Source organism: Nomascus leucogenys, chromosome 11, assembly GCF_006542625.1.
Source record: "Nomascus leucogenys isolate Asia chromosome 11, Asia_NLE_v1, whole genome shotgun sequence".
Lineage (NCBI taxonomy): Eukaryota > Metazoa > Chordata > Mammalia > Primates > Hylobatidae > Nomascus > Nomascus leucogenys.
Window position 1 is genome coordinate 8138514 of NC_044391.1, and position 18492 is coordinate 8157005.

At 41.9% G+C, this 18492-nt stretch overlaps 1 protein-coding gene across 3 annotated transcripts in view; it reads right to left on the reverse strand.

Moving 5' to 3' along the window:
- Positions 1-1100: 1100 nt before the first annotated feature.
- Positions 1101-18492, reverse strand: part of SEL1L2 (SEL1L2 adaptor subunit of ERAD E3 ligase) — a 153325-nt gene continuing 135933 nt past the window's right edge. The window contains exons 15-20 of one of the 3 annotated variants that reach the window (XM_030821997.1): positions 18270-18418; positions 16906-17071; positions 16724-16798; positions 11366-11538; positions 1894-2022; positions 1106-1307 (exon numbers count right to left, since the gene is read on the reverse strand). In XM_030821997.1, coding sequence (XP_030677857.1) covers positions 1188-1307; positions 1894-2022; positions 11366-11538; positions 16724-16798; positions 16906-17071; positions 18270-18418 — 812 coding nt within the window. In that variant the 3' untranslated portion in view covers positions 1106-1187. Of the gene's footprint in view, positions 1311-1893; positions 2023-11365; positions 11539-16723; positions 16799-16905; positions 17072-18269; positions 18419-18492 lie in introns of all 3 variants that reach the window. The other 2 variants (XM_030821998.1, XM_003252082.4) reach the window with 2 other exon arrangements.

The window sequence follows — 18492 nt, forward strand, 5'->3', positions numbered from 1 at the left end:
ATACAAAAATTAGCCAGGCGTGGTGGCAGGCACCTGTAATCTCAGCTATTTGGGAGGCTGAGGCAGGAGAATCACTTGAACCCGGGAGGCAGAGGTTCCAGTGAGCCGAGGTCTTGCCACTGCACTCCAGCCTGGGGGACAGAGGGAAACGGTGTCCCAAAAAAAAAGAAGAAGAAGAAAAGTAGAAGACAAAGACGAAGAAGAAGAAGAAGAGAGAAAAGAAGAAGAGAAGAGAAGAAGAAGAAGAAGAAGAAGAAGAAGAAGAAGAAGAAGAAGAAGAAGAAGAAGAAGAAGAAGAAGAAGAAAAGAAGAAGAAGAGAAGTCATCAAATACCTGGAGCCAGGATTCGAGCCTGGCCCTTGACATATGTCCTAGGCCTCTGACACTCTCCTTACCTGCCCCTGTCCCTTAGGCCTGGGCCCCTGATTTGCCTGTCAGAGAAGCCAGAGAATCTGGGCCTTTTAGCTTTCACCCTAGGAGGCTGGAATAATCTCCTTCTAAGGGGGTACTAAGGGGGATGCCCCAGGGAGAACAGGGTTCTGATGAGAGATGGAGGAGAGGGGTGTGAGGCTGTACTGGCTTTATTCACTAACACAGCTACTAAGGGAGTTTTGAGAGAGGCCTCTCAGTGAAGAGCCCGGCTCAACCCTCACTCCCTCGTTCAGGTACGACATGCCCTGGGAAGCTGTGACTAATCAGGGCTCCAGAGTCTCTCACAGGTCATTCCTATAGGATGTGTTTGTACAAGGTCTATTTGTATATTTGTGTCTTTATCATATTCTGAGGGATCTGGATTTCTGCCTTCTCCAAACTCCCCCTTCTCTTCACCTTAGTTTGTCTGTAGCAGTCAGAAAACCCAGTGTGTCCTTTTGACAGAGGGGAGGTTGTTCTAACAACATGAAAATGGGTGGTCTTTATTCATAACATGGGACTAGGTCACCAAGATGACAGATTGGTAACAAGGTCTTAGGTGACCAGTTCCCAGCATCCCCCAAAGGGTTTTCTCAACTAAGCAGGAAGTCTGAAGTTGTTTCTCTAGGATGGTCCCCAAGTCTTGTCCGTTTTCCATCACAGCCCTCAGCGGGAAACTGCAGCATACTCTTGATTTGGATGGGAAACTGTTTATTTAGTGGGGATACGTTGGAGTGAACTGATTCCCGTGAGCAGGTTTTCCCGTGATCCACATCCTACCCATGGTGATTTCTAAGCAACAAAATCAGCCCAGCAACAATGAGGCCAATCACAAATAAGTCCCAGTGTGGTCCAATGGTGTTGTCTGGTTTTAGCCAGTTCCATCTCGTTGTGAACTGCTGGTAAGAGACATTCTCTCAAAAACAATCTAAGCTTCCCACCTCCACTCACAGCCACCATCTCTTCCCAAACCCACCGCGACCAACCCTCCTCCCACCCATTCCCTTTGCTTCCTTCAGTCTTGGAAGACACAATCTTTGCTTGCTTACATCTTCCACAAGGGGCTTAAATAGCACCTTTAGAATAACCCCAAAGATTTAGACACTTTACTTTTTTTCAAGCTGTAGCTCTTTGTGGTACCCCTTGCCACCTGCTGTCTGCCTACCAGTGTCGGCTATTGATGGTAAGAACTGTTTTGAAGAAGTATATATAGCACATGTCACTGTGCTTAAGGCTTTGAATGCAGTGTGTGCTGGAAAAGAACATCTGCTGAATGAATTAATTGCTTATACTCTGAAGTGTCAACACATACTCAATAGAACACGTAGAATTACTCTGCATGGCAAGTGTAAGACTTTGAATTTTACTTCTCAAAGGAAAGCCAGTCCACAAGAGACTCCCCGATGGGCCTTGTCACTTTGTCCCTAAGAGTTGCTCACTGGAGACTTTCAGAGATTCAGGACCTGTTCAAGACAAACTTACATTAAAAAGCAGGACATCCCGGAGCAAATGCATAGTTTCCAGTTTCATGAGGGCAAAGAGCACAGGTATGTGGGCATCTGGACTCATTTGAGCAGCCATGTTGTACAATCTTCTGGCCAAGTAAATGTCCTAGAAGGAGAAGAACAGCCCTACCCATCAGATTCTGTAAGGGTAAGTAAACAGACACCATTGTTCAAAATATCAAATGTAATTAAGTTTACAGGTCTTAAGATAGGGAGATTATCATGGATTATCCAGGTGGACCTCAGATAATCAAATGAACCTTTAAACAGAGTTATCTCAGGGCTGGGGGTGGAAGAAAGAGAGATGTGGTGGAGGGAGACTTCAGAGAGATTCTCAGCATGAGGGACTCAACTTGCCATTGTTGGAACGGGCCACATGGAATGAGAAGGAATTTGGACAGCCAATAAGGAAACAAGAACCTTGGTCCTACAACCTCAATTAACTGAATTCCACCAAACAACCGGAATGAGTCCTGCAGTGGATTCTTCCCCAGAGCCCTCAATAAAGAACAGCCTTGATTTTAGCCTCATGAAACCCCAAACTGAAGACCCAGTCAAATCACCTGGGCTTTTGGCCTACAGAAACCGTGAGATAATAAGCTTGTGCTGTTTTAGGTCCCCAAATTTGTAGTGATTTGTTATGGCAAGCATAGAAAACTAACACAATCTCCAGAAAGCTTTCTTGGATACCCCTGGAACAGCTCCTAGTTGTGATTCCAACAAATAGGGTGGAGAATAGGGCCAGGCACAGGGGTTCACGCCTGTAGTCCCAGTACTTTGGGAGGCCAAGGCAGGTGGATCACTTGAGGCCAGGAGTTCGAGACCAGCCTGACCAATATGGTGAAACCCTTCCCTACTAAAAATGCAAAAAGTAGTCAGGTGTGGTGGTGCATGCCTGTAATCCCAGTTACTTGGCACTAGAATTGCTTGAACCCAGGAGGCAGAGGTTGCAGTGAGCCAAGACCGAGCCACTGAACTCCAGCCTGGATGACACAGTGATACTCTGTCTCAAAAGAAAAAAGAAATTGTACAGTTCCCTAAAATAAGTCAGAATACAGGTAGTTAGTAATCATTATCTACAATTCTCATTATCTTCATAGTATTTACCATACCTGAAGTTCTAGAATTTATTTAGTCATTTGTTTGTCTCCAGGTCCTCAAAAACAAGGGCTTGGACTGTCTGTTCACCCCCAAATTCCCAGTCCTCCATGAAGTGCCTAGTACGCAGTAGGTCTTTGATAATACTTACAGGATGATGAAGAAACTATTTTTGGCTCTCATGTTGAAGATAGAGTCCTCAAATGACATAGTACTATATTTTCAGGAGCTTTTTTTTTTTTTTTCACGAATTATGACATGACTTTCTTTTTCATTTACTCATGCCTTGTTTTATGTGTTTGCTTTATTTTTGGTTTGCCCAAACAGAGTGACCATAGGCAAGGTGGAGTTGCTTTTAAAGGTGAAAGTGCCCTGGACCAGTCCCAGAATTAGATTTTGCTTGGGTGCCCATGGGCTATTTTCAAAAGAAAGAAGATGAATTTTTCACAAACTGTGGTCATCCTAATATCTGTCTTTCTTGCTCCATTACTTAGGCTTTGATACTTGTGAATCCTTGAAGACTCTGTTAAAACTGTTTTTTTTTTTTTTTTGGCAGGGGGCGGGTGATGTCTTCTCTCAGCTGTGTTCTGCTTATTATAGCTTAAATATTTTCCAAAGCTTTATGGTCTGGTAAATTGATTTGTTGAAGACAGAGGAATGTTCTTGCTTAAAATACAATTCAGGAGATTGGAACAAATCTTCCTGGCAACATTAAATAGATGTTGTAAAAACCCTAATTTGTGTCTCTGATTCCAACAAATTCAGTGTTCATTTGAAAGCACCCTGCAGATGATAACAGCTTTCACGCTGCACACGTGAAAAGACATATTGACTTGGACGGGATGTTCGGGGAAAAGCAGCCTTTGTCAATATCTCAGGCATTCATGCTTATTTCTTGTTTTGAGGCAGTCAATAGTTATTCACTTGTGTCTTGCGGTAGAAGCATTACAATTCAGTCACTTAGTATTTTATAGTAAAAAATATTGAGAAATACCATTAAAGTGGGATGAACTCACTCCTTGTCCAGGAGATCTCACAATTTGCAGTGTTTGTGGGGCTGGGGGGTGAATGTGAAAGCCTTTCTTTAAAATTCCCAGAGAAGGAAATTCTTGAATGTTTCTAGCTAACTAGGGCAACTCATATAAAAGAAATTTTAGTACTAGACTAGAAAACACTCCTCATTCTTTGACCCTATTTAGTAAAAAAGTCTAAGTCATGCAAACAAAAAAATCTCCTCCCGATGGTGTTTTGAAGATGACCACAGTTCATTAAATGAGAAGCCACTACATACCCAATCCACTTAGATGGAACATTTGAGTTTATTTTGCTTTAAATTCAGTGATTAAAGAGGTTATGTAAACCGAGCTGCAGACTCTTGTTAAAGAACATGTTTTTAACCAAAATGTTATGTGGATACTGCCCAATATTCAGATGTTCAAAATAGCTTCTTTTAATTCAAAGATATAGAATTCTTCTGCAGTAAAGTAGCTGGTTTATGAAAATTGTACAATTGCCCGATGCAGGAGTTTTCCAGCCCCAAATCTTTGGATGTCATAAAAAAATTCTTATACTGGGACAGAGCATGTGAATGGGAAGGTCGTTTTTGAATAATTTATTCTTATTTTCTTTTTATAAATATATCATATGTTAATTACAGGGAACTTAGGAAATATAGAACTGAACAAATAAGAAAAAAACCACCCACGATCTCACTGTACAGAGATAACTACTGGTAATATTTTATACACATTCTTCTAGCATTTCATGTATATTCATATATACATATTTTTAATTTAGAAATTTTTTACTCAGCATAATATTTCATCTTCTGCTTTCTTAACCTAACAATATATTTCAAATAATATGCTCTGTCCTAATATATTCCGCTAGTCTATAATTTTTTTTTTTTTTGAAACAGTGTCTCGCCATGTCACCCAGGCTGGAGTATGGTGGCAGGCTCTTGGCTTACTGCTGCCTCCGCCTCCAGGGCTTGGGCGATCCTCTCACTTGGGCTTCCTGAGTAGCTGGGATTACAGGGACTACAGGTGTGTGCCACCATGGCCGGCTGATTTTTGTATTTTTTTTTTTTGTAGAAATGGGGTTTCACCATGATGCCCAGGCTAGTCTTGAACTCCTGGACTCAAGGAATCTGCCCACCTTGGCCTCCCAAAGTACTGGGATTACAGGCATGAGCCACTGTGCCCAGCCTAGTCTACAATATTTTTAACGGTTGCATAGTATATTGTAATAATGGTTAATATGTATTCAATACTTACTGTGTGCCAGTTACCACTCTCATTTAATCTTCAAGACAATTCTATAGGACAGGTGATACTATTAACTCCACTTTGAAAATGAAGTTATTGAGGCACAGAGAGAAAGTCACTTACTCAAATTTATATGACTTGCAAGTGGCAGAGCAGGGATTCAAATCTCAGATTGTCCCTAGGTTGTCTGCTTCTAGTATTCTCACTTAATCACTAGGCCGCAAAGAACATTGTGGAATAGTATACCACTACACAATAAAGTATATAACATGGCTTCTATTTTGGAGCATTCTCTTTACTTGTAGAAATTTGTTCTGTAACTAATAAAGCTATACACACACAAAATACTGTTTGTGCATATTTCTGATTATTTCTCTAGGTTATAGATGTTTATTTCATGAAAAGTTATGATCATTTCTAAGAAGTGTGTTTTCTGTCCTGCCATATTTCTGAGAGGGCCATTTTAAATACCTAATTTTAACTTATCCTTTCCAGAAAATAATTCTGGTGTTTAAAGCTTCAGCTGTGACACTCCATGGGTGGTCAGACCAGACAAATGAGAAATAAAAATGCATTGTGTCATAATCACTTTTATTTTTGACAGGTCTATTTATAATTTATTTGGTAGATGTGGTTTTGTTTTCTCTGAAGAATCCAAAAATGCATGTTATCTAGTAGGTCTACATATATGTATTTGAAACTCTTTCCCAAAGGATAATTTCCCCCACCTTTTTGTCTTACTTTAGGATAGCTTTCCTATCCATTGTCTTTCAACAGGCCTGATTTCTTACACTTAAAAAGGTTGTCATATGTTTCTCATCCTCCATGATACAAAAATACTTTTGATCAAGACCTGGCAGTCCTGATTCCCCTACTTGAGTTAACTGTTACCTCTTTAACATGCTTATGGTACTTTATTTTTAATTCTTTTCAAGTGTGCGTGTGCCTATACATGACTGTCATTTTAGGCTTAACTACAGCTATGGACAAGTCTCTTCTGTAGTGGACTGTGAGCTCTTTAAAGGCTGTCTTGTTCTTATTGTATCCCCAGAACCAAGCACAGTGCTTCCTGATATAGGATATAGTCCTTGATAAATATTCAAGTGAATAAATGAATGAATGAAAAGCAGAGCGCAATATCATGATGGTTTAGAAGTAGATACCTTTTAAATCTGGGGGTTTCGGCCAGGCATGGTGGCTCACGCCTGTAATCCCAGGACTCTGGGAGGCCAAGGAAGGTGGATCATGAGGTCAAGATATCGAGATCATCCTGGCCAACATGGCGAAACCCCATCTCTACTAAAATACAAAAATTAGCTGGGCATAGTGGTGTGCACCTGTAGTCCCAGCTACTCGGGAGGCTGCGGCAGGAGAATTGCTTGAACCCGGGAGGCGGAGGTTGCAGTGAGCCAAGATTGCACCACTGCACTCCAGCCTGGCGACAGAGTGAGACTCTGTCTCAAAAAAAAAAAAAAAAAAAAAAAAAAAAAATCTGGGGTTCCTCAAAGGATTCCTAGAGGAGATGACATTGGAGCTGTTCTTTGAAAAATGGACTAGTCTTCAATGGGCATAAATATGGGGTAAGATCATTCCAGCAAAAGGATATCTCAGGAGGGCTCAGGTCAAGGTCTTTGAGGGGAAGGAATAAGTAGCCTAGAATCCATATAGGGCAAAGTGCTGTATCACACCACTATTACCAAGGTAGGCTAGGTCACTGGGAGCTTTGAATGTGGAATAGAAGTCTGGACTTCATTTAGCAATAAAAAGTAAATAAGATTCTTTTCATTTGTATGTCTGCTTGTTTGTATTTTTTGGCAGTTTTATTTGGGGGAGAGGGTAGGATAGAGGGGTGGGTAGGATGGAGGAGGTAACAATATCAGAGTTATACTTTATCAAGAATGACCTGGCAGTGCTTTGTTAGATGAATTATTTATTAAGATAATGCTATCTATAACAAATCCCCAAATTTTAATGGCTTAACAGAATAGAAGTTTATTTCTCCCCCATTCAGCATTCCAAAGGGTATGTTCCTGGTTGGTGGTGAATTTTCTTCGTGTGGTAATTGTGGGGTCTAAGCTCCTTCCATCACCTGGTTTTGGGGTCCCCTAAAGCCTTCGTATCTCCTGGTGCCTTCAGCTGATGGATGGGAAAAAGACTGGGGGCAGCCCCATCTACTTCTTGGCTGCCTTAGCCCAGAAATGACACCCTTCACTTTCTTTTTTTTTTTTTTTTTTTTTTTATTGAGACGGAGTCTCGCTCTGTCGTGTCGCCCAGGCTGGAGCGCAGTGGCGCAATCTCGGCTCACTGCAAGCTCCGCCTCCTGGGTTCACGCCATTCTCCTGCCTCAGCCTCTCCGAGTAGCTGGGACTACAGGCGCCCGCCACCACGCCCGGCTGATTTTTTGTATTTTTTTAGTAGAGACGGGGTTTCACCGTGGTCTCGATCTCCTGACCTCGTGATCCGCCCGCCTCGGCCTCCCAAAGTGCTGGGATTACAAGCGTGAGCCACCGTGCCCGGCCTCTTCACTTTCACTTCCATGCCCTTGCGAGAGCTAGCACGTGGATCCATAGTTTGACATCTATGTCAAACATAGTCTTTGACAAGGCAGGCGCACCCCAGCTACAAGTCCTCACTCTGGATGGGGGACTGCAAATCTTTGGGGAACAGAGTCATCTCGGTCACAGATTTAAAGGGAGAACACTAGAATTTAAGACCCCTGAGTAGTCTTTACTACAAGCTGAGGTGGGCAGAAAGTCAGACCTGAGCCAAGGTACAGACAGAAAGGATGGCCAGGAGGGGATGGGCAACAGACTTTGTTCATGGTGCAATTTCCGAATTACTTACAAATCAAGTATCAATTGAAAAACTGTTTATTTGTTTTTTGGGCTTTTTTTTTTTTTAAGAGGAAATCTTGCTCTGTCACCCAGGCTGGATCTTGGCTCACTGCAACCTCTGCCTTCGGGGTTCAAGCTATTCTCGTGCCTCAGCCTCCCAAGTAGCTGGGATTATAGGCACATGCTACCTTGCCCGGCTAATTTTTGTATTTTTAGTAGAGACAAGGTTTGGTCATGCTAGCCTGGCTGGTCTCAAGCTCCTGACCTCAAGTGATCTGCCCACCTCAGCCTCCCAATGTGCTGGGATTACAGGCATGAGCCACCACGCCTGGCCCCCTGAGAAACAGTTTCATAACAACTTGGGTGTGAATGCTTGTGTTTCTAAACTACTTCAGGTCCTCTCCCAGTTCCTCCCCAGGCATTATTCAGTGTTCCCAGAACAATGATGCAGTTAGTCCCATTATTCATTGTTCCCAGAACAATGATGCAGTCAGTGAGACAAGGAGCTCACTGGCTGAGACGCTTTCTCAGTGAAGCCACTAGGATAACTCCCCTGCGTCATCCCAGCCCCAACTTCCTTTCTGAAAGACAGATGATAAAAACAATGACCCATATTTTAATATTGATTTACCAAGAGATGATTTATACCTTTCTTCCCCAGAGGTCTTAAATGTTTGCATGTTTATAAAGCATTATTCCATATCACCTTCTTTGATTCTCAAAGATACTGTGGTAGTGGTATTATACTCAACTTTCTCACTGGTTTGCATGAGGATTAACTAATAAAGAGGATTGCAAAGTGCCTCACTGAAGAAATGCTTAATTACTTGATGACTTAACTGCTGGGAAGGCCTATTCTTCTACTCTTTTTGCTTTCATTAGAACAAGCTTTGGGCTTTTTTTTTTTTTTTTTTTTGAGACGGAGTCTCGCTCTGTCGCCCAGGCTGGAGTGCAGTGGCGCGATCGCTTTGGGCTTTTAATTATCAGGATATTCATTTTAAGAATTAGAGAAGGTGATAGCACCTTGTTAATTTGACTCTGAGATGGCAAGATACCTCTGGGTACTCAGTTATTATTTTTGTAATTGCTAAACAAAAGAAACCAAATAAAAACAAAGGGCAATGGTCCCTCATTAGCTCAGCCTAAAATTCTCATATCCAGGTGGGAGGTTAAGAGTAGTACCTGATTATTATTATTTTTTTAATGTAGAGACTTTCTGTAGGAAAAAAAAAATAGACTTGTGACTTAAAGAGACTGCTCAAAATGAACTACCCATGATTTAACAAGAACCCTGGCAGAAAAGAACAGAAAACTGGCCAGAGAGAAACGTTAAGTGTTTTCCTGAATGTATGAAATGTATGTCTCAACAACTACTATTTGACATTTTGAAGGAAGTGCTTAGGAGAGAGATCAGTGGTGACTACAAAGAGGAAAACCAAACCCTCTGACAGTCCGCCAGCTGGGCACTGGCCGGCAGTGTGCCTTCCCCAGCATTGCTGGCTCTGTGTCTTGAGAGGACACCTGCCTGTCCCCAGGGACTCAGGCAAAATGGCCTCACTTAGGTGCGAATACAGCTGTCAGGGCAACCAAATCCTTTTTGAATAACATGGTGGTGCCAAGGATAGGAAAGCTAACATGAATTGAACACATGGAGTGGGGTCACTTTATCCCTTCTATAGACAGTGCTTCTCTCATATTATTATGGTTTGCACAAGGAATGATGAGTAAAGAAAGGCTTTAATCTTATTGAAGCCTTACTTAGCAGTTGCTCTAATTCCCTTCTGATCTAAGTAACAGTCATTCTACATACTGTTTGACTACAAAGCCCTTTCACAAAACCTTATTCATTTTATCCTTAATGCCTGGGGAAGGGCAGGTATCAACAGATAATGGTGGATACTGGGTGAGGGGCCCAGGGATGGCTAAATAATATCCCAAGAATTATCCAATTTAGCTATCCATCCTGTCCCATTCTTACCCGCATTTCACAAACACAGGAAGCTTACACCTGCTAGAAATGGGGGAAACAGACTGGATTTGGATTTGACATTCTTTCCACTGCTTAGGGTGCCAGGGCCAATGAAAAATGATCAGCCAAAAGGCAGGCTGCAGGGCAGGACAGGATGGCAGGGATCCATACCACTGAATAAGAAGCCCTTGGCTTCACTGTGCACCATTAGCAGTTCTCAAATAGGAAATTGCCTACCAATAATTCTCAATTACTAGCACAACTGGAAGAAAGAAGAGCACATAGGAACGCCGATAATTCCCACGTTATTTGGCTCTAGAAACGCAGCCAGGAATGAAAAGCTCACATGCTTGAGCACCAACAATGACTCACTGCGAGGCCCACTCTTCCACCAAAAAACAGGATCAGGTACGGCTGGGTTCAAATTTTGGCTCCACCATTGATGAGCTCCGCAAGCTGCTTGGCCAAATGACATAACCTCTCTGCACTGTGGCTTCCTGATGCATACACAGTGGATAGTTCTAGGGCTTATCTCATTGAGTGGTTGTGTGATGTAAATGACAGAAACACATAGCCCACTTAACCCAATGCCTGGCTATTACTATCGTTATTGATATTGAATACACCTTTCTCACTCTGTTGTCACCTGATGACAACAGAAGATGACACCCTGATGTCATCTTCTGCCTTAATTACACTCACTGTCTAAGAGATTTACTCAATACCACCTTGCAGTGCTGGCTGTTTTTCTAAGTGAATATGACTCATCACCTCAAGTCAAGTGTAGTTTTGGGGGACTGGAGATTCACTCTCTGGTGACTTTCTAGAGTATCCAGCACTGGGTCATGTACACAGCAGGTGCTTCATAAGACTTTTCTGGATTAATACCACCTTGGTATCCAGCTCTGGTCTCTTTTCACTTTCTCCTTGTTCCTGAGAGCTTGAGAACCAGTGGAAATTTTAATGGAAAAAAAGGTCCAGAAGTGAAGGAAAATGGAGACAGGCCTACTGGAAAAAGCATGTGCTGGAAAAAGCAGGAACTTATTAGTTGAATTGGCCTAGACTAGATCTCTTCTACTCACTAGTTATGTCCTTGGCATAAATGGAGAAAACAACTTCTATCTCATAGGATTCATATTAGGGTAAGTAATATATATTGGCACAAGGGAGGGATTTGGCAAATGTTAAGTCCTTTCCTTCAATGAAATTCAAAACATTTACACATTCTCTCTTCTCACACAGCTGTCATTACTAGGTTTGAATTATTACCAACAAAATTACCTTTGTGATGCCTAAGCCGTGTTCATACATATAAGCCAGATTGAACATGGCTTGCGCGTTGTGGTATTTGTTGGCTGCAATGCTGTAGTGTGTGGCTGCTGTTTGATAGTCTTTCTTAGTCCCATAGCCATAGTAATGGTAATCTCCAATTTTTACTCTAGCAAATGCATTGCCTGATAGAAATATTAGAAAAAGAAGAATCATAACTCAAAAGATTCATGTATAGTTCTCAGGAATTCAACCTAATAATCTTGTTTCAGTCCTTTAAAATATATATGTATCTATAGCCAAGCACAAAAACGAACCAAAAACGCTCAGAACCCCAGAACTGGAATTAGATATACTTTATGGAATACAAATATAACACTCAATGCTAACTGTTTTCATTATAGTGTAACATCCATGGTATAGTACACGTTTTTTGTTGTTGTTGTTGTTTGTTTGTTTGTTTTGAGACAGAGTTTCACTCTTGTCACCCAGGCTGGCAGGCTGGAGTGCAATGGCACATTCTGCAACCTCTGTCTCTCAGGTTCAAGCGATTCTCTTGCCTCAATCTCCCAAGTAGCTGGGATTCCAGGCACCCGCCACCACACCTGGCTAACTTTTTTTTTGTATTTTTAGTAGAGACAGGGTTTCACCATGTTGGCCAGGCTGGTCTTGAACTTCTGACCTCAGGTGATCCACCCACGTCGGCCTCCCAAAGTGCTGGGATTACAGGCGTGAGCCTCCGCGCCCGGCCAAACGTTCTTAAAGAACAAAAAATTACCAATTTTACCTTTTAATTTTTTTAAGTAGATTAACTCTTGGGAAGTTGGACCCCATCCCTCCCATGCTCAGACGTCACTCCTGAAGCTCTGCTCTCCTGCGTCACCAGTGTCACCCTCTTTCCCAGATCAATCCCATCCGCCATTCAAACACACTCTGGCATCTTCTATGAACAAAAATAAACCCTCTCTTTATCCTGTGGTGTCTCCTTCTAGCTCATGCCCCATTTCTCTGTTCTCCTTTACACTGAACCTTTTCAAAAGTGTGTTCTATACTCACTGTCTCCAAAGCTTCACCTCCCACGGACTCTTCAACCCACTCCAAACTGGCTTCTGCCCCCTTGCCCGTGAAGCTGCTATTTTGAAGGTGGTAGATGACCTCCATGCAGCCAAATCCATTGCCACATCTCTGTCCTCATCTTACCCGACACCCGAGCAGCACTGGAGTGATGGGCCCCATCTGCCCAAGCACTGTCCTCTCGGAGCATTGATGGCACTGCCTTCTCTTGGTTTCCCTTCTACCACATGGGCTCTTTATTTCAAACTCTTGTCTGACTCCTCCTCTGCCCACTTCCTAAATGTGGAATGTCAAGGGCTCGCTCCCAACTCCTTTTTTTCTCTTCTTTTCCCTCTTTTCTCTTCTCTCACCTCTCCTCCCCACCTCTCTCCAACAACCTGCTCCATCTCAGCTCTTTCTCTGGGTGACCTCGTTTCATTCCATTGCCTGTCTTTATTAACTATTTCTAAATTTATATCTACTATCTCTCTCTCCCTGAGGCCCAGGCTCTTATAATTGCCTTCTTGATGTCTCCACTTGGATTTCAAACTTAAAATGCCCAATAGAGATTTCCTAGCATCCTACACCCCTTCCTCCAAACAAAATCATCAGTTTTTTCCCTGTCTCAGTACAGCACCCCCATTGTTCAGGCCATAAGTCTAGGGGAACTATTCCTAGTTCTTTTTCCCTCGCCTCCATCAGCCAATTCATCAAGTCTCTTGACATCTTAACTCTTGACATCTCCTCCACTGCGTATTCCAGCCCACAATACTACAATAGGCTTCAAACTCTTCTTTTATCTTCACTTTCCAACCCATTCTTCACACAACAGCCAGGATGATCTTTTATTTTTTTAATTTTTATTTATTTATTTATTTTTGAGACAGGGCCTGGATTTGTCGCCTAGGCTGTATGTAGTGCAATGGCATGATCTCAGCTCACTGCAACCTCAGCCTCCCAAGCTCAAGCGATCATCCTACCCCAGCCTCCTGAGTAGCTAGGACTACAGGCATGCACCAACATGCCCGTATTCACCATATTGCTCTGGCTTGTCTCGAAATCCTGGGCTCAAGCGATCCTCCCAACTCAGCCTCCCAAAGTGCTGGGATTACAGGCGTGATGCACCCAGCCAGCATGATATATATATATATATATATGTATATATATATATACATACATATATATATACATACATATATATATGTATAATATATGTATATGTTATATATAGTATATATGTAACAGTTTTATTGAGATACAATTCACATACCATCCAATTTACCCATTTAAAGGGTACAATCAAATCGTTTTTCATATATTCACAGAGATGTACAAGCATTACCACAATTTTAGAATATTTTAATCGCTCTGAAGAGAAACCTCATACTGTTTAGCTAGAGGATGATCTTTTTAAAATGTAAAATCAAGTTACGCTATTTCCTTGTGTGAACTCCTCCAATGACTTTGCTTTGCACTTGGAATAATAGTCAGACTCCTTACGACCTACAAGTCATGCCTCACCTGCCCTCTGCACAAGATCCCTGCATTCGATTCCTCAAGGCCCTCTACCTGGCAGGTTTGGAACACTCTGACTCTTCCCTTGGCTGGCTTCTCATCATTCTCAGAAGTGCCAATGCCACTTCTCTCCTAGAGGCCATCTCCGACTACCTTGTCTAAAGTGCCCCTCAGCCCCCACCCCAGAAGTTATCTACCTCATCTCCATGTTTTATTTCCTTCACAGCAGGTCACTGTCATCTGATTTGCTTACTAGTGTATTTTCTCTCTTCCATATGAGGGCAGGTACTTCATGAGGGCAAGCACCTTGAGCTCTTAATCACTGACACAATCCCAGAACTTGGAATGGTACTTGATGAATACATAGGGAATGAATGGATAGACATGCGAGGAAACTTTTTAGATAATACTTTCCCTAGATATTAAGTACTTTAGAATATTACTGTCCAACAAATATGAATACGTCAAGTAGAAAAAAACTCATGTGACTTTTTAAGATCTGAGACTTCAGTCTTTTGAAGTCCACTTAGAGATGACCCTTAAGGGTCCCCTTGGGGTCTATGTCCCCATCCACCAGGAGAGTGTTGATTGGAACGATGAAGGAACACTCATCTAGGACATCCATCTCAGCTGTGGCCAGCCCTTCTAGCATGGTCTTGGCTTACTCAGAAAAAGAGGAAGTGCCCTGCATGGGCTCAAGTCTAGCATTAAGTGATATAGGACTCCTTCCAAAATTTTCTCATTTGGCCCTAATGTAGCACCTAACATCCTTTGGAATTTATTCCTTTAGGTACCAAAGTTCTAATCTTCTAGAATCTTCTATTAAAATATAGACACTTCAAAAAGATGTAATACCATGAGCCATCTTTAAGTCTCTCTGAATACAGCTAACATTATAAAATTCTTTTTATTTATTATTATTATTATTATTATTATTTTTGAGACAGAATCTCACTCTGTTGCCCAGGCTAGAGTGCAGTGATGTGATCACGGGTCACTGCAGCCTCAGTCTCCTGGGCTCGAGAGATTCTCCTGCCTCAGCCCCTTGAGTAGCTGGAACTACAGGTGCACACCACCACACCCAACTAATTTTTTTTATCTTTTATTTTTTTGTAGAGATGAGGTCTCACTATGTGGCCCAGCCTGGTCAACATAGGAGTACGGCCAGTGACTAATTGGAAAATTTCATTATCAGATTCCCTAATCCCAAGTGAGCTACTCAGTAGCCATATCTTCAGGGACACTTATGCCTGATCTCTCTTAGGACACATGATTATTTTTAGCAGCCTGACTTTTTTATATTGAGGAATTCAGTTTAATATCAACGTACCAGCCAGGTGACGGTACAGGCTGACACCTGTAATCCAAGCACTTTGGGAGGCCGAGGCAGGCGGATCACGAGGTCAAGAGATCAAGACCATCCTGGTCAACATGGTGAAACCCCATCTCTACTAAAAATACAAAAATTAGCTGGGCATGGTGGTGCATGCCTGTAGTCCCAGCTACTTGGGAGGCTGAGGCAGGAGAATCACTTGAACCTGGGAGGCGGAGGTTGCAGCGAGCTGAGATCGTGCCACTGCACCTCAGCCTGGAGACAGAGCAAGACTCCATCTCAAAAAAAAAAAAAAAAAAGAGAAAGAAAAAAATATATATCTCAATGTACCCTTGTTTTCAATGTCTCTTTTCCTTGCTGCAATTTCCCCACCATTTCCTGGCTTGGAATAAACCTGCGTTTGTTGTAATTGAGCTGATTGGCCGTGGCTGAGAGATTGCAGGTATTGTTTCCCCACTCTAAATAAGGTCTTCATTGCATTTTATAAAACATAGACTTTTTAAGGGGAATGTCTCACTAAAATTGCACTGATGGCTTGTTGCTGTGCTACCGGCTCAGCTGGATGTGAGAAAGCACCACTGTGACTTTTTCCTTTGCTTCATATTAGTGTCAGCTGAGAATCATTTTTTATCCTATTCACTTCCTGTGAAAAGGGATGATTTGGCCTTAGCATAAGACAATTTTAAGAAACCTAATTGGAAGCAAAATTGCTCTCTTATTGCAAGAGAGTTTTCACATATCCAAATGCCAATGGTGACAGCTTTGCAGTATTTCTCTGCTTTTAATAATATAATTTTAGGGGAAAAATAGTAAAAGACATCGCAATGCAATGCAAATACCACCTGCCAATGCTTTTCCCACCACTGGTATCTTATATTCCTTATCCATGTGATGCCAGCAAGCAAGACATGGAAACTCGAAGAAAAGTGAGAGGATCCTGCCATGTATCTGTTTTGTTTTGGTTTGGTTTTTTATTCTTACATGCTAATGATTGTAGTAAAGATCTGAAGTTAATGGTAGTCATCAATGTGATATTTTAATAGAGAAATCACATGACCCTTAGATACATACATAACTAATTTTGCTTGTAAACTCATTGAGACATGGGTCACATCTCTGATTAGTTCAGTCAAGATCTCAGCAATGAATGAGTGAAGCCAGACCAAGAAAACTGGTTTCTTGAGTAAAATTGTATATTTCAAAAAACTGTTCTGGTGCCATGGAGACAGAGCCACAGAAAAATTCCTATGGCTTGCTGAATCAGGGACTTTGATAATAATGGGGAAAATAAGTTCCTGGAAATGATCTCTAACCAAAGACTGACCCTAACATCAGTATAGTTTGAAATGTCACCTACTTGATATTCTGCCCCTTGCTGCCTATGCGTACAAACACGCAGCTACAGCAAACCTGATGAATAACAGAGGACAGGGACTGGGTATGTGCTTATTTTTATTTGGGTTCTATACCTTGAATGGCAGCTCGATTCCACAGGAGAAGCGCCATTGGATACATCTTCTCTTTTTCAAGAATGTTAGCCTTTTCTAAAAAAAGGAGACATTCCATTAGGAAGGCTTAAAATGCCTCTGTAGTAAAGTCATATATGCATATGTATGATTGGGGGATTGCAGAGAATTTTAACTTATCTTACTAGATTCCAAAATGAATGCTGAATTGCTTTGAGCTACTTCATATCCCATTTCTGCAAGCAGTGCATACTGAACAAGAGAAGAATCTATATCACCATCCTTATAGGCAAAGTAAGCTGTCAGGAATTTCTCAGCCCAGTGGCCTAGTTCACAGACACCTTTATAAAGCTGTATATGGGAAGAGAAATCAAGGAGACTAGTTAGCCAGTATGCTTCACCCCAGGCAAATGAGAAATGAAATCAGTCTTCAGCTCCTACCGGCTGGTCAGGGAAGGATTTTAGGTCTAAAGCATGGCTTTTGCGAATTATTTAGGGTAAAGAGCTAATACCTTTTATAGGCACAAAGATCAGAAGTGTTTGGGTTTGTTTTGTTTTGTTTTTGTCTTGAGGGAAACTTCCTCAGCCTTATTTTAAATGTGTACAATAAACTTTCCTGACTTGGAGGCTATTTGGAAGAGTAAGAATGTATCGGTAGTGTGTGCGTGTGTGTGTGTGTGTGTGTGTGTGTGTGTGTGTGTGTGTGTGTGTTTTAAAGGGACTTTCTGAGTACTGCTGCTCTGCGAGGGCAAGTTATAAGGCCACAGCTGATGTGAAAAGGAGAGAATGAAGGGAAGACAGTGCCGGAGGGTGTAGGTGACATAACTGTGAGAGAGGTGTGCAGAGCCCTAGGGGGACAAATGTCAACTTAGCTGAATAGCCCTTATGTAACCAAAAGAGGTTAGCCATACATAATTCATTAGGAAGTTGGCAAAGGAGCAAATCTAAAGATAGATCATTAGCTGGCAGCTTTTGAAATGAGCTTCAGAGGGGCCAGATTGCAACATAGAGTATGCTGGTGTAGCAGACGTGTTTAATAAATCAGTGAAGGACATTAAGGTCCTAAAAGCATTCTTTTGGAAAGCACATCACTGGCTCAGGCTGAAAGAATTCACTTTCTCCATTGTCATCCAAATAATCAAAAACCAAAGGATGCTGCTTTCTGGGAAGAAGTGGGCTACATTTTCTAGGCTAAATCTAGCCTTTCGTTTCCGAAGTAGCAACTCCCAATCCCACTAGAAGTGCCAAATTGCCCTGGTGATTTGATTGAATGCTGAAACAGAGCTCCTTAACTGCATGTTGAGGTGAGCTCTGAACCTGATGAAAAGCCAAATGTCAGAGAGAGGAGAGATCTTTTCTCTGTCTCCCTTCCCCAACCCGAGTTACATCACTGCTTTTCCCCTCTGACAGATGTCAGTATTCACACTGTCAACTGGAAGAAAAGAGGTAATATTTATAAAATCAAAGACACCAACAATTTAAGAACGGTATTACCTCCTCTGTGTCATATATGACAAGTGCTTTAAAAACAGCCTCATATTGTATTTACCTCCACAGCAGTTCTGCATGATCTTACTACTCCTGTTCCTGTTGCATACATCTTGGCCAGATAATAAATGGCGAGGGGCTGCCCACTCTGAGATGCCAAGTAAAAATATTTGAAGGCAAGTTTATAATCCTTCCATATTCCAGAGCCAGCTGAAAATTAAAACTGTTTTGAGCCACCCCTTATTGACTTTATTTTTTATATGATAATCTATGGATATAATAGT